Source organism: Lagenorhynchus albirostris, chromosome 4, assembly GCF_949774975.1.
Source record: "Lagenorhynchus albirostris chromosome 4, mLagAlb1.1, whole genome shotgun sequence".
Lineage (NCBI taxonomy): Eukaryota > Metazoa > Chordata > Mammalia > Artiodactyla > Delphinidae > Lagenorhynchus > Lagenorhynchus albirostris.
The window spans coordinates 116994585-117009570 of record NC_083098.1 but is presented as its reverse complement, the minus strand read 5'-3'; the positions used below and the strand labels follow the sequence as shown (position 1 = coordinate 117009570).

The window sequence follows — 14986 nt, the reverse complement described above, 5'->3', positions numbered from 1 at the left end:
GGGAGGTGGAGCCCAGGAAATGACTCCGTCCGTGGGGTTACCTTAGGTTAGAAAGGGTCATGCATGAAGCACACTCAGCTAAACGCCCAAAGTGCTACACATATGGCTCTCCTGTCACTTCACAGCCAGCCCGAGCCATAATCTTTATTGCCCTGTAACCTTGAGATGCCTCCATCTAAGATATGTAATCACATCCTGTTCTGAAACATAAGTTCTGGTGTCCCAAGGAACACCTCTAATACACCTTTCCAGTCACCCTCCTTGGGTCTGTATTTCTGTTGTTGTTTTTGAGTATTTTCCCCATATACATGTTGCTCCTTTCACAGGCCACCCTGTTACCCCAGGCTATTAGCAGAGTTACCGGGAGCTGTGCCAAATGCCTCACAAAAATATCCCACACACAGTGCCATTTTTCCTCAGCAATTTATCAATGCATTAAGAGTCCATCGTACACATGAGGAAGAGCTAAGGCACATACCCTCTCTTCCTGGAATGTTCTTTCTGCCATCACACTCACTCTGGGGATAACAAACGCCAAGGTGATTTTGGTGCCTTTGTAACTCAACAGTGGATGTCTGAGTGTGAAACCATTGCCATTTGCCCCTGTGGTAAAGATTCCTAGTGCTTTAGAAGTTTTTTGTTCAAAACTTACAGGTCTCCTTAAGAATCGTCTTTGCTTCATACCCACATTTGTACATATTTTTACATGCATGATCTCACTGAATTATTACAACACCCTTGTTAAGTAGGCTCTTAGTACACCTATTTTGCAGAAAGGAAACTGAGTTCTGGACAAGGTTTAATGGTTTGCCCGAGGTCACCACAGCATGAGAGGAAGTGATGGCGCCCATCTTCAACGCAGGATTTCCGACCCTTTGCATTACGCTATTGCAAAGCTGTCTCTTTATATCGGTTACTTCTGAAACAACAGAACATTGCTGAAAAAGTCTATTCAAGAAGAGGCCTTAGAGGGTGTTTTTTTGTTTTTGTGTTTTTGCCATAAAGACAGGCCACTTCTGGCTACTCAGCGAGTCAGAAAAGCTTTCCAAAGTCGGCCAATAACAGGATTTCAAATCATAGAGACCAGCCGTGATTAGTGAGTGCTTTGGTAAGGAAAACTACGTGGCACACCGTACGGTGTGTAGAAAAAGCAGCACTCTGCACAACGAACGTGTGCACACGTGTGTGTCCACGTTCTCTTCTCAAATGCGGCCGCAGAATAAAGTGTGAAACATACTGAAATAAAACAATATTTATGGCTGAAGAAATTCGGATTCACATAACGGTAATTACGAACAAGATATTTTCCGTAATAAAATTACTGCAAAACAAAATCCGGAGAAACTGTTTCCCTATGTCCTCTTTATTCTACTCCATGTGCTCAAGAATGGTTGCGGGAAAGAAAGAGTACAGGAAGCCGAGGCAGAACGAGAGTCCTAGCGAGACGGCCTCTGTTGAGGGTTGGTTTTGCTTTAGAAACTGGAATGTGTCCAGGCTTGATTTTTATTTTCAATTCACATTTCAGATCCAGCTCCCCAAACTCTTTGATCTTTCTCCCTGTCTCCTTACCCGGAAGAGAACCCTTGGCCTTCTCAGCTGGGAGCTGGGAGCACACGTGGAAAGACTGGCTCGGATCCATATTCTTGCCAAATTTAGTCACACAAAGGGGCCTGCAAGGGAAAAAAGAAAGGATGAAAGCGGCGGCCGCCAAGACTTCAAAGGCTGCGCCGCCGCGCCGGGCCCTGCGCAGGCGCCGCCCTCCGCGGATATAAGGTGCGGCTCGCGCGCGCGAGCGGCCTTTTTGCGCGGGCGCAGCGCGCGCGTCCCCGGCCTGAGGGCGGGTGAAGGAGAACCAGCGGCGGAGGAAAAGGGCCGAAGGGCTGGCCGCGGCGTTCGCGCTACCAGCCGGCAGCCCGAGGCTGGTCCGCACGCCAAGTTGAGACGCCTGAGGAAAGTTTTCAGAAAGGAGGAAAAAGCATTTCACGTCCAGCCCACTAGGCGAGCTGCGAGCTGCTGCCCGCAAATGTATTCCAGCTCCCACATCCATTCCATTCCATTCCACTCTGGGGATCCCCAGACGTAACGCCGGCTCCTCTGTGCGGGAGCCCGAGTCCCCGAGGGGGGTTGATGGGGGTTCCTGTCGCGGAGCCGAGCGGTGCGGGCGCGTGGCGGGGCTCTCTCTGGCCCGTGCCCCTCCTCTAAACCCACTCCGCGTCCGCTCGTTCCAGTCCTTGAACACCCCAGCTTGCCTCCTCTCCCTCTGGGCGCCCCCGTGACGTGAGCCCTCGCCTCCAGCTTGGCAGAGGGTCGGCCGGCCGAGCCCACAGACTGTAGGGTGGGGTGTGGCCCTCCCTCGTGGGCCGTGGGAGGGCTCCCACACCCACCCCAGCGAGACGCGGATCCCGCGCCCGGCCCGCCCGAGCACGGGAGATGCCACCGGAGGGCTCCGTGGGCGGACCCCGCGAGGCTGCGCGGAGGTGCGGGCGCCAAGGGGCGCCGGCCCCACGGAAGCCCGGCGTCCGCAGGCGGCCAGATTTGGGAACGACATTTTCACGGTCCCCTGAGTTCTCGGTTACCCCGGCGGGTGGGGGGGTTGAGTCTGTTTGTCTTAGGAGGAAGCCAGAAGAGGCGGAAGAACCCCTGGGACACAAACTGCCGTTTCCCTCGCCATCCCCCCCTCCCCTTTCCGAGAAGTCCGTTAAACTGAAGATGCCCACAGCTTTAGTCCCCTGGTGACACTGGGGTGGGAGATCGGGGGTGCCGGAGTTCCATCCCTGGAATCACATTATTCGTTTTTCTAGTCCTTCACGCTTCTCTCTCTTCCAGCATTCTCTTCCGTAGGCCCCCGCCACCTCCTTCCTCTGGGATCCCACCAAAGTTGTAGCTGGGAGAGAGTCCAGGCCACACAAAGGGGGAGACCCGGAGCCCGGGCGGGGGGTTAGGGCTGAGGAGGCGGAGAGGGCTCTGAAGGGCACCGCGCTTTTCTCTCCTCCCTGTAATTAAGGACTCACTTGAGTGTCTGTAGCTGACTCGACTCGACAGCAAAATCCGCCCCCCACCCCCGGCGGGGAGGAGGGGTCTCCGGTATTGGTGTGGGTCAACCTCCTAGTTCCCCAGTCCGCACCCGCGGGGGCTGGACCGCGTTTACTCTGCGGGTTTCGAGAACCGTCTTTGCAGCCCCCTCTCCTCTGTTCCGGCGCAGAGTGGGCGTCTCGCCCGTCCACGCGCAACGCGGGGGACGACGCCCGGCGCAGAAGGAAGTGTTGATAGAAAACAAGTCACAGTTCGCTCCCAAACTAAACCCCAACCAACCAAAGCCACCAAAAGAGGGAAAACCAACAGCAAGCCAGCCAGCCCCTAGCAATTGTTTCACGGTCGGAATTAAATCACATCAAAACGCCCCCTGAAACCCACATCCTGAAGGAGTGAACCTGCAACAGCTAACCTCCAGTCGTTCGCCCGAGTTCACACGAACAACCTGCCTCTACATCCGAGGGAAGGGGGCGGCGGGCGGCGGTGTCTCTCCCGCTCCGCACCCATCACATCCCGGACCTTGCGCCCGAAGAGGCGGTTGCATATGTTAATAGCAGCCCTCGCGCGAATTAGAAGAGACCTCTCCGTGATAGAAATGCCTTTGCCAGGAACTTCACTGAACCTGTAGGGAGGGAGGAACATCTTCCCAGGGTTACTTCGCCCCTCCTGCGTCTCCCAGCTTTTTCCCCCCGGGAGAGGCAGACTTCACGTGGAAATGTCAATCTCCCTCCCAGACAAAGCTTTAAAAAAAAAAAAAAAAACTTGAGTGAATGTCTTCTAGTCAAGCTCCTTTTAAGTGCACCTCGTCAGAAGATTTGCAGCAATGCTGAGGACAATCAGCCCACACCCCGCACGCCACGGGGAGGGAAAACAGCACGCACAGACAGTAAGGCGCTGGGTGATTTCGTTAGAAACAACGTTTCCAGAAGAGAGGTTTGCCGCAAAATATAGAACGCAGCCACCTACCCTCGGCCCTTCTAGTAAACAGTTCCCACTAGTTGTTGTTCCCCAAATTCCCATCTTCTCGAGCTCCTAATCTCCAGGACACCGGGAGCTGAGTTCCAAATGACTCAGGGAGTCCAGATAATTAACATGAAGGAGTAAATGGGATTCGAATTAGTTGCAACACTTTAACGGGGGGTGGGGGATGTAGGAGTCGTCATTTAATCTCTCTTTGGCTTCCAGAAAATACCCTCTGGCCATTCTGTGTGCCCCCCGCCCCCCGACAGTTTGATGAAAAGGAACGTCTACTCTGGCTGCTTTGGTGAAACTGCATTTTCCAGTTCTTTTTCTATCGGTCAAATTGGAGCATTTGTGGGAGGGCTTTTTACTTTGTTTTCCCATATTTCTTTTAGAACAGAGGGTATAAATGTCTGACATAGCTACGTGTTCACATCTCTGAGACATTACACTCACACTCGTGCATAACTTCAAGGGAAGTTGCATAATGCTACCGACCCAAAAAATAAAATTGGGTTTTTCCCCATCTTTTTAGTATTGCCTTACACATTGTGGCAGATTATTCTTTTTGTTGTTGTTTTTCCTCTAAGGCATAGAACTGTCAGCTATTTACAGTGGATTTAATGTTTTACTCTTCCTGGCTCCCATCACTAGCCCTTTACTTTTACCCCAACCCCCCAGATAGAATTTATCGTGTGACTACTGGCCATGCTCTATGTGACCAATTGAACCCTTTAAATGATAGTTTTAAAAATTGCTTCCTAGTGAATTCCCATCTCTATCAAGTAATTATCAGTAAGTGAAGTTTTGAGTGTTCATTTAGAGCACTGTTAAGGGCTTACTTATACGATGTCTAGCAGCATGCAAATTCCCCCTTAGGAAAAGAAGAGGGATCTTTGCATGACTATTCCTGTGTAGTACGGCTAAAGTCTGATTCTGTAATGTTTTCCCTATTTTCAGTTTGAGGGAGATGAAGACACGTTTCTTCCTGCCTCTTGTTTACTGTTCTGAGGTTTTACAGATGGCTACTGTATTGGGTATAATAATTTTGCCTGGATTTTTAACTGAGGGGGTTTGAGAGCCAAGGAATAAAATGTAATGTGTTTTCAAACTTCAGCTTCGTTTATACTGTAACTTTCACAAAGCATCTCCTTAAAAGTCCTGTCCTTGTACAAAATGCATCAAAGAGACGGTGGAGGCTGGGGAATTTTTGAGGTTGGATTCGGATTTGCATCTTCAAGGGTCTCTTTGAGCCCGCAGTCCGAGGTGCCAGAGACTGCCCTGTCCTCCCTCCTGCTACTGGCTTCACTCTCCTGGGTCCTTTTGCCTTTTCTTCCCCCTACTTGGGTTGTTTTTTCATTCTTTATGAGGTTCCCACACATCGTGGCATGTATCTTCGAAAATCCACGAGCGACCTGTAGCATAGCTCTCTGTGAGCATCCCATGGTAAGGATGTAATGAAAAAGATCTTGCTTAAAAAACGATAATTAAGATCCAGTCTTCAGTTTTTCCTTCCTCCTCCTATATTTCTCGGTAAGCCTGGAGGTTTTATTTTTGCCAGCATGTGTTCCCTTGTCCTTTTACAATGTATTTAGGAAAGCCACAACTCTTTCTTGTTCTTCTTGCTTCCTTTCTGTCTTATTAGTTGAGCAATGTGTTATGTTTTCCCCTTTTCCTTCTCTGTGTCCCCGATTCCCGCCTCATCCCCTCTGTCAGAGCATCTATCAATGTGGTGTCGATCACAGCTGCGGCGGCTTCTCTTTCATCTTCTTCCCACTGGTAGAGCAAGGGAGGGAGAGAGGGAGGAGGAAAGGAGGTGGGGGAGAGACTGGCAGAGGAAGGAGGGGGGTGGGTGGGAAGGGAACAAGGAAGAGACACTTAGATGATGAAGTTAAACCGTTGGGGCAGAGTTTCTTGTAAATTTCACGCGGGCAAAGCGTCTCTCTCGTGGGTTTCAAGAAGCGCCGGGTCCTTCCTGCGCTCGCCAAGTTGCCTGAATCTTTCCTCTAGGCGCGCGCGCGCGCACACACACACACACACACACACACACACACACACACACCAAAACCTAGGACTCGTCCTACAGGCTCTGGGGGAAAAAAAAGAGTCCTCAATCACCTCCTCCTTCTCGTCGTCCCCCACCTCCCCCCCTCCGCACCCCCCAGCGGGCAGCCAAGGAGAGCTGGAGGCGGGGGAGGGGAAGGGGAGGAGAAGCGACGCAAGAGGGTAGCTTTTCAGCGCCGCCGAGGCGCGGGAGGAGGAGAAGCGGCGAGGAGGCGCTGCCGCTCACCTGCGGGGCAGGGCGCGGAGGAGGGACCAGGCTGCGCGCTCTCCGGCTGAGGAGCTGGGACGCGCCCGCAGCCCCGCACGCGGCCAAGCTCGGGGCGTCCCCCTCCCCCGGGCCTGGCGAACCCGAGGGGTGAAGCTCTTTGCTTTGACAAGCGGTGCGGCGGAGGCGTGGAGAGCGGCGAGCAAAAGAGCGAGCGAGCCAGACTGAGGAAACTCGAGACGGGAACAAAGAGGGATCGGGTTTTGTGTGTGTGTGTGTGTGTGCGTGTGCGTGTGCGTGTGCGTGTGTGTGTGTGTGTGTGTGTGTGTGTGTCGGCTCCAGCTCCCGGCAGAATCTTTTGGGTCCGAGGCCCCTGCTGTGACTCCTCGAGACCCAGCCGTGCCCTCCACTGCCGACTCCCTGCACTCGCCGACACAAACTTTATTCTTGGCAAACTTCTTCTCTTTCTCTTTCCCTCCTCCTCCGCCCCCACCTTTTCCTCTGGCAGATTAAATGCTCCTGGAGACGGAAAACCGAAGCGAAAGGGAAGGAAATAAGAAGCTTTAAAACGGACATCTCCAATCCGGGTGGCTCTTTTTTTTTTTTATCCTCCAGGAAGTGGACATTTCGTTATCTTCTGATTCTCTTTGCACCGCCTCTACTGGGACAAACGGAGCCGTTTTGCCTAGCTCCCTTCTTTTCTTGGAAAACAGACTCCCAGATCGGCATCTGGGAAAGCAAAGGTGGAGAGATTTGCGTAGAGACGCGCCGACGGACTCTCCACTGGCCTTTGGAGAGTCAAAACTCCTCCGGAACTGGCGTCCTCCGCGCGCAGACCCCGGAGACGCTGGGGGCGTGGGGCGGCCGCCCGGGCAGCCTAGCCTAGCGCGCAGCACAGACGCCCCCAGAGGCGCCAGCTGCTGCGGCCCTCGCATCCCTGTGTCTTTCGGCATCGGGGACGGGCGCGGGCGTAGGTCTTTGCGGAGTGGGAAGGCACGGGCGGCCACCGGGGCGCGGGCGCCGCTGCAGCAGCTCCGGCTGCCGGCCGCCAGCCCGGCGCTCTCCAGCCCGGCTTCCGCCTGCTCTCCTTCCTCACGCATCCTTTCAATTCTCCTTCTCCTCCTCCCCTTTTCGTTGACCCCTTCTCTTTTCTGCTGTCGCCTGGGGTGCTCCCCCAGCGGAGCGGAGATTACAGAGTGGTCGGGATGCCCCAACTCTCCGGGGCAGGCGGCGGCGGTGGGGGGGACCCGGAACTCTGCGCCACGGACGAGATGATCCCCTTCAAAGACGAGGGCGATCCCCAGAAGGAGAAGATTTTCGCCGAGATCAGTCACCCTGAAGAGGAAGGTGACTTAGCCGACATCAAGTCTTCCTTGGTTAACGAATCCGAAATCATCCCGGCGAGCAACGGCCACGAGGTGAGCGGGCTACTGCCCCGAGCTTTGAGAGGCGTGGCGGGTCCCGGGGAAGAGCAGAGAGGGAAGAAGGGAGGGAAGGCGCTGGAGAGCCCTGGCTGAAGGGTCCCGATTAGGTCTGCAGGGTGGGGGGATGGGGGCGGGTGGCTGGGCTCCTGGTTACTGTTCTTTCTTTGTGTGTGTGTGTGTGTGTGTGTGTGTGTGTGTGTGTGTGTGTGTTGTGTGTGGTGTGCTGGGAAACATTCCAAGTGGATCAGTTTTGGGGTTTGGTGACTTAAACCGTTGGTTTGCGGCCAGGAGAACCTGCCCTTAACCCATCATGTTTGGCCTTAGGACTTTTTAGTGGGGTTTAGGGAGTGCGATTAAAGCGAGTATGTCTGAACAACACTACTGAGAAGTTCTTCCGTAGGACGGAAAACAGAGTGCACCCGCTATCTTTCTCGGTAGATGTCTCTGCAAAAGTGCGTTAAACCACCAAAGGCTTAGGTAAAGGCGAGCAGAGGCACAGGCCAGAGGAAGGGGAGGCGGGCGTGGGCCGGGGACAGGCGGGGCGGTCCCAACCGCTGCGGAGCCGGCCGGCCGAGGGGGCGCGCGCTCGGGCGGCGGGGGCGGTGCGGGCGCGGGTCCTTTGGGCCGCTGGGGCCGGCTGCCAGCAGCCGTGGGCGAGCCGAGCCACCCCAGGGCGGGGGGGGGGGCTCGCAGTACCGCCCGCAACACTAGCTTGCTCCAATCATCGCCACGTAAAGAAAAAAAGTACGCTTATATTTGGGGTTAGTTTGGGCCCGAATCAGGCCTTTAAATCTTTGCAGAAGAAGGGCGAGTCGAAGAGATGCAGCGGAAACCAGTGCACTCACTCAGGGGAGGGTGGAAAGCGCTTTATCAGATCTCCTGGCCGGCTGCGGGCGATAGCGATGGTAACCCGAGTAGAGTAAATAGAGAGACACGTGGGTGCTGGCGAGAGAAAGCCAGTGAGCAGGACCTCGCGGAAGGGCTATTTCAGGCCTCGCGGAGAGCTTCAGAAGTGGGGGGAGGGGGGGCGGATGGACCCTGATACCCGACACTCCACTGGCCACCCTTGTTCAACAACTGGGAAACTCTTTGGAGGAAATCCGGTAGAAAAGTCTTGACACTCAGATGATTTCACCAACGCTTTTTCCCTCCAAAGAAATTTGGAGGGTATATTCTTTTTCCTTAAATGGCATCCTTCTGCCCCCAAAAAGAAAGCGTGTGGTTTTGGGGGCGGGGACATTTTGGGTTTTAAACAGTAAGTTTAAGAACACCTCAGAGTTGCCTTCTTTATCCCAATGGCAGGGGTGAGTACGCATTTTGGAAGCCCGGGGGCCTGGGTTCTAAGGGGAGCGTAGGGGTATTCTCCATACCCTGAGTCTTTCATCCCAATATGCCAATTAGGGGGGAACCTAGGGGTGGCCAGGGCACACCCAGCTCCACTTAAAAGATTTGTGACTATGTGTGTATGGGGGGAGGGAGGCCAGTGGGAGGACAGATGTCCGAGGAACCAAATGACATCCAAAACATTCGAGGCCAAACTCATATTTGTAGAGCAGCCTTTTAAAATTTCTACCCCTTTTCCTCGTCCTTTCTTTTTCTATAAGTAAAGTTGCTACGCACTTCACATTTTCTAAACGTTTCTGCCTTGGGCAGAAGGGTGCTGCATTTGAAGTCCAGAACTCCTATTAGGGCTCTGTTAATCTTTACCAGTGGTAAGTGGGCATGGGGCAGACCCAAGGAAGACAGTGAAGGGGTAATACCGCTGATTTGCAGGTGGTTGAGTCTGGGTGGATGATGGTTACCAAAACTGATATTAGCTGGGCTACCTTTTAGAAGTCTATAGCCCAGTTTTCAAGTTTTCCTCCCTTTAACCACAGAACAGTTTACTTTTCTCTTGTAAGCTTGCACTGAGCCAGCCATGGTGGCTTATGAGGAGAAGAGCTCCTGCTGGGATTGGTTTGGGACAGTTGCCTAAGATCTCCATTTGTGAGTGATGGGCTTGTTTTTCCTTAAATGTCATTTTCAGTTGCAAAATATTTCAGCCCACTGTTAATCAGCTCTGATTGAAGTAAACAGTGGTTGAAGAAGCCATCAAAATGATTAACGCCGCCGTTAACTCAAATTCTTGTCATACTAGGTATCCAAGTAGCCTTGTTGTGTTTTAGTAAACAGTGGTCAGAACAGCATATGGATTGTTCGCAAGTTTGTTTCTGTTGTTATTATCATTTATAGCTGGTAGTCCTGGGTAGATAATTTTCAAAAACACATGTTGAAAAGAGAAAGATTTCCCAGTACTCAGCCTTAGCCTATCCTCTTAGATTAATAAACAAGTAGATTGAGTTGCACCTGATTCTCCTCTTTTGAGTTACCAGTGGATACACACTTATATCATTATTGTCACAAACTCTAAAGTGATCTTTCTTTTGGGGGTGGGGATTCGTCTTGTTAGGTGGCCAGACAAGCACAAACCTCTCAGGACTCCTACCATGACAAGGCCAGAGAACACCCTGATGACGGTAAGACGCCAATTCTATCTCTCCCAACCTTAACATTTAACGTGTGCAATTTGTGAATGTAGGTATGTTTTGCTATTTTTGTTTGCATCCAAGAAACTCGAATCATATGTGATAAGACTGTGCCTGTGTTGTAACAAAATGGGAAAGAAAACCCGGGAAACTTATTGCTTATCACTAATGTATAGTTACATAATTTAAAAACTGTCTGAATAATTTAGGGGCTTTTGAATTTCTGTTGGCTTCCAGATTCTTTGTGGAAGAGGAATACCTATAATTAGTTTTCTCATTTTACCTAAAGTTCTAATTGTAGATCTTTACTATTTTTTCCTGCATTGTTATAAAGAGTGACAGTCTACACCAATTTATTTTCCAACAAGAATAGTTTCAAATGGGCTTTCATTTGTGAAATTGCTGTTTCTTGTTATAGTGAGAAGGCAGGCACTGTATGCGCAGACTAAATATGGCTCAGTAAAGAAGAATCTAACTTGTAAAAATATAAAATGTTATTCTTAAAATTAAGAACTATGCATATGGAACGTGATAGACTTTCTCCCCATTTCCGATTCTTGCTCAAAACTGTAAAAATTCTACATATTTTTTAAGATTTAAGGAGAACTCCGTGTGACTTTAAAAGAATCTGTAATCTTTAGGGTTCCCTTGTTGAACAGTCTACATTTCTGTTCTCCTTTAATTACTTACAATTGGCCTGACCAGAATGAGGTGTTCGCATATACAATATGTCAGCTAGGGGAAGAAGAGAAGAGAACTATAATATCAGGCTTCCTTCTGAGCTACAAAGTAGTCACACAGATTAAAGAGAAGAAATGTATACAGTGAACAAACACACATTTCTTTACCAGAGTGATGGAAGTGTAGCACATAAAATTAAGTCTCCTGTAGTTAATCCTTCATAAATTTGGGTAGTTGCCCATATGCTAGATACAACTTGCTCCCTCAGTAAAAATCTAGAAATTTTCCAGAAATCTAGAAGCACAGGTAGAATTTTTGAGTTTGCCAGTAAGATGGAGCATAACTTCAAGTGTATAAATATATACGTGTGGGTAGAGCTGAATGGCCTAGTATATTTATATTACAGCTTTGTGTCTTCTTTCATGTGTCTGTATTTCTTAGTCCAGTTTGTTAGTATTAGAACAAATTAAGTTAGATGGATAACACTTATTTTTGTAAAAACACCAGTAAAAAACCAGTCAGTAGTGGCAATAAATTGAACCACATGTTTTTCAAACATCTGGTTCACTGCTAAGCCATTTAAGGGAATAAATACTGTCAATCTAAAATAGAGCATAATAATCCAGTTACAATACTTCGTAAACAAATCTCTTATGTAAGGTGTGATTTGTAGTAGTACTGTTAACTTTTCAATGAAAAATACAGTGATATAAAAAGGAAGTCAAAGCACATTTGATTGTTCCTTGCATTCTCTCAGGAAAGCATCCAGATGGAGGACTCTACAACAAGGGACCCTCTTACTCGAGTTATTCCGGGTACATAATGATGCCAAACATGAATAATGACCCATACATGTCCAATGGCTCTCTTTCTCCGCCCATCCCGAGAACAGTGAGTAACATGCTGATGTTGCAGATTATTTCAGAAGTGTAAATTAATTTGCATTTTGGCAAAATGTTTGTTTTTTTAAAGACACTGGAAATGCTTTCATTATGTGTGACCAGTCGTTGCTAAATAAGACCTGCTATGAGGAATGGCTGCCTCACATACAATATTGCTACTTTTGATGTTTTGCACTTGGAATTTTAGCTTTTGGGGTATTGGTTAAGATAATAAAAAACAGATCACGAGCTATCGTGGAATCATTGAATTTAAATCAGCAAATTCATGATTTTATGAGTATTTTGCTTTCTACTCTGATGAGAGAAATTGATTTAATCTTTCAATTAACTAAGTGCTGTATGTCTTTCATTGCCCATAAGCTATGTAGAATCAGAACTCCTTTGGCTTATTTGGAGCTGAATATTGGAAATGTTACTTCAGCTTTTAAAACAGTGTCTCATTTTGTTGTGTTAGCTAATGTTTCTTTAAAATCAGTTTGGGGGTGGGGAGGAATGAGCTATTTTTTGTGTTATTGTCAATTGTTAAGAAAGTATCACTTGAAGATAATTCTAATGAAAATTGTTCTTTTTTATCTCGGTGTTCAGTTAACTTTCAAGTTTTAAAAATCTAGTGGCATTATAGCTGCTTTACACATTATGCATAACATGGAGACCTCATTTATATAGTAAGAAAACAGCTAAAGGGTTACCTCTGTAGTACATGAATGTGAAATGTGCTGGTGATGGAGTTCTCCCTGAGATTTGTCTCTTCGTAGGTAGTGATGGGTTTTTATTGCTCCGTCAATGTATATACCTTCTTTCCGGCCTCACTCTCCCTCAACCACCCAAACCCCAATGAAAAACATGTATATTTGGGTGTTGAGGATGAGGGTTTCAGTCTAACTGGCCCTCCCGCGAGTCAATCTAGGATTATAAAATGGAACCTGTAGTCTTTGCCTTATTAGCCCAGTGCTTTCACCAAGTGAAAAAAAAAAAAATCAGTCACAGACATCTGGGGGCAAGTACTATCACTGATACCTCAGTGGACAGAATCTGGGAGCCATGAGATACTACAGAGTAGGAGAGAGGAATACCTCCTAATCAGTCATCAACAAACAAGAGTATTTATGGTTATCTTGATTATCTGTGGCCCTCAACTATTGAAGCGATAGATCTATGAAATCCAACCACTTTATGCGGGCACTGTGATTTAGAAGTTATAATTTTTTCCCACAAGTTCCAAAAAGATATGTGACCTTTTAAGCAGGGAATGAGATTTTTCTAATTTGTATATAGCAGCTAAAATGGAGATCTTGGAAATCTTGTGATGGTTGTTATAGGAAAGAGCGATTTCACATTTTAAAAGGCTTTTCTAATACTTAATGATAGAAATGTGTGTGTGGTACATATAAATCTCTTATCTAAAAAGTGAATGAACTAATAAAAGCAAATATGGTTTTTAACATTTAGAGACCACCCAAATAAATGTTTCTGAGTCTTAAAATTTGTAGGAGACTTTATATTGTTGAATTAAATATGCGTACATTCAGATATTTTAAAGTTGGGCTGTTTTTCTTTTGTTGATGTTTTGGAGGGGAGGGGGAGGAGACTATGTTTTAGATAGGGAATAATTGAAGATTTCTGCTGAAGGCTTTTTAGAACAACAAATCAAATTATAGTCTCTGACTTGGTAACAATAGAAAATAGCTACCAAAATAATCTTATACTTTTAGGCTGTGCACACGGTTAATGCTTAATAAGTATTTGTGGAATTTATTCTTTAGCCACTTCTGCTTTCAAAGCAATAATTTTTAAAAAGTCAGTATAATTAAAGTCTATTGATATTTATAAATTATTCCTAAGAATACTGAAAATTAAGCTTCTCTTCCTCTTTAAACCAGCATTTTTACCCCCTCAGTATACTAATCATTTTAAATTGTTAGAATGGAAAGTATTTATTGTTAGTGTATGTATTAAAATTCTGAGGTCAGTGAATTGAACAGTCATTCATTGTTTGGGAAAGATTTGTGGCCAGAATAAATGTTGGTGGGTGTAGAGTGGAGGAAAGGGGTGTGGTCAGGAAACAGTTACCTTACCCTCCTATCTGCTGCGTTGCTTTATTCTGTTACATTTTAGAACACATTTATTTTAGGCACCTTTCTTGGGATATTCTGCAGTTTGCACAATTTGAGAAGCTTTTCAGGTTTAACCACGAGACAACGTTCGATTTTTTTCTTTTAGGGTCTGACCGAAGTGAGTTGAAATCTTTGGTTTTTAATAATTAACAGCTGTTTTTAGTGTGTCTGAGACCCAAAACACTTTAACCGGAAGGCAGCCCCTCCTCTTTACCCCTAACCACACTTCTGCCTCTTTCTCTTTAACTCTGTCCTTAGCAGGACTGAGTGTTTGTGCAACTGACATCCACAGTGATAGGTTTGCATCTAGGGTGTCAGGAGTCAGGAGCAGGGTGACCATTTGGGTTTGGGCTTTGCCTGGGAGCAGTCCCCTGTCAGCCCTGTTACTTGGATTTGCATTACAAACAACTGCTTGTTTACTGTATCTGCTGCCCTCAGGTGTTAGGATTAGAAAAACATCTGGGGGTGAGGGAGGGCCCTGACCAGCCCTTCCCCACACAGAATCTTCTGTTCACATGTAACTGCAGATGATCCAACTGGCATGCACAGAAATGTTTCTGCTGGTGGCTCATTTGAACAATTCTATTATGTGTCTGCTCTTTTTTAGGCAAACGCTGACATATGTATGCTCGCACAGCTTTTACCCATGGCCTAAATATAGTATTACCTACACAGGAGAACCACCTTTGCCAATCGAGCTTTTTTTCTTTTTTTCCATCTGAAGGGAAATTTTAATCGGCTAATTACATCCTTCTAGAACAGAAATTCTTAGAGGTGTGTCTATACCAGAAATCTTGTGAGGGTGTTTCATAGAATTTTAAATAAGACTTCTTGGTTCAGATAAATTGGGCCAAGCAAGAAAGCACCTGTAATAATGACACTTTTGGTGTCATGAGTTCTTAAAGCACGGTAAACCTTGGCTTGAGGTGGTCGCCTTCATCGAGTGTGAGAGGATGCAGGAGCCTTTGAAATATTTCACAGCAAGGGCCCTGGAGAGTTTATTAAAAGCATACTCCGAAGACTTTCTCTGAGTCTTATTTATGAAAATCCTTGGAGGCCAATGGTAACGTATTAAAAG

The 14986-nt window shown here is 47.6% G+C and overlaps 1 protein-coding gene across 4 annotated transcripts in view; it reads left to right on the top strand.

Annotated features, from left to right (window-relative positions):
* The first annotated feature begins 7363 nt into the window (after positions 1–7363).
* Positions 7364–14986, top strand: part of LEF1 (lymphoid enhancer binding factor 1) — a 117652-nt gene continuing 110029 nt past the window's right edge. For all 4 annotated transcript variants that reach the window (XM_060147382.1, XM_060147379.1, XM_060147380.1 and 1 more), the window contains exons 1-3: positions 7364–7680; positions 10136–10202; positions 11650–11783. In XM_060147382.1, coding sequence (XP_060003365.1) covers positions 7468–7680; positions 10136–10202; positions 11650–11783 — 414 coding nt within the window. In that variant the 5' untranslated portion in view covers positions 7364–7467. The remainder of the gene's footprint in view (positions 7681–10135; positions 10203–11649; positions 11784–14986) is intronic.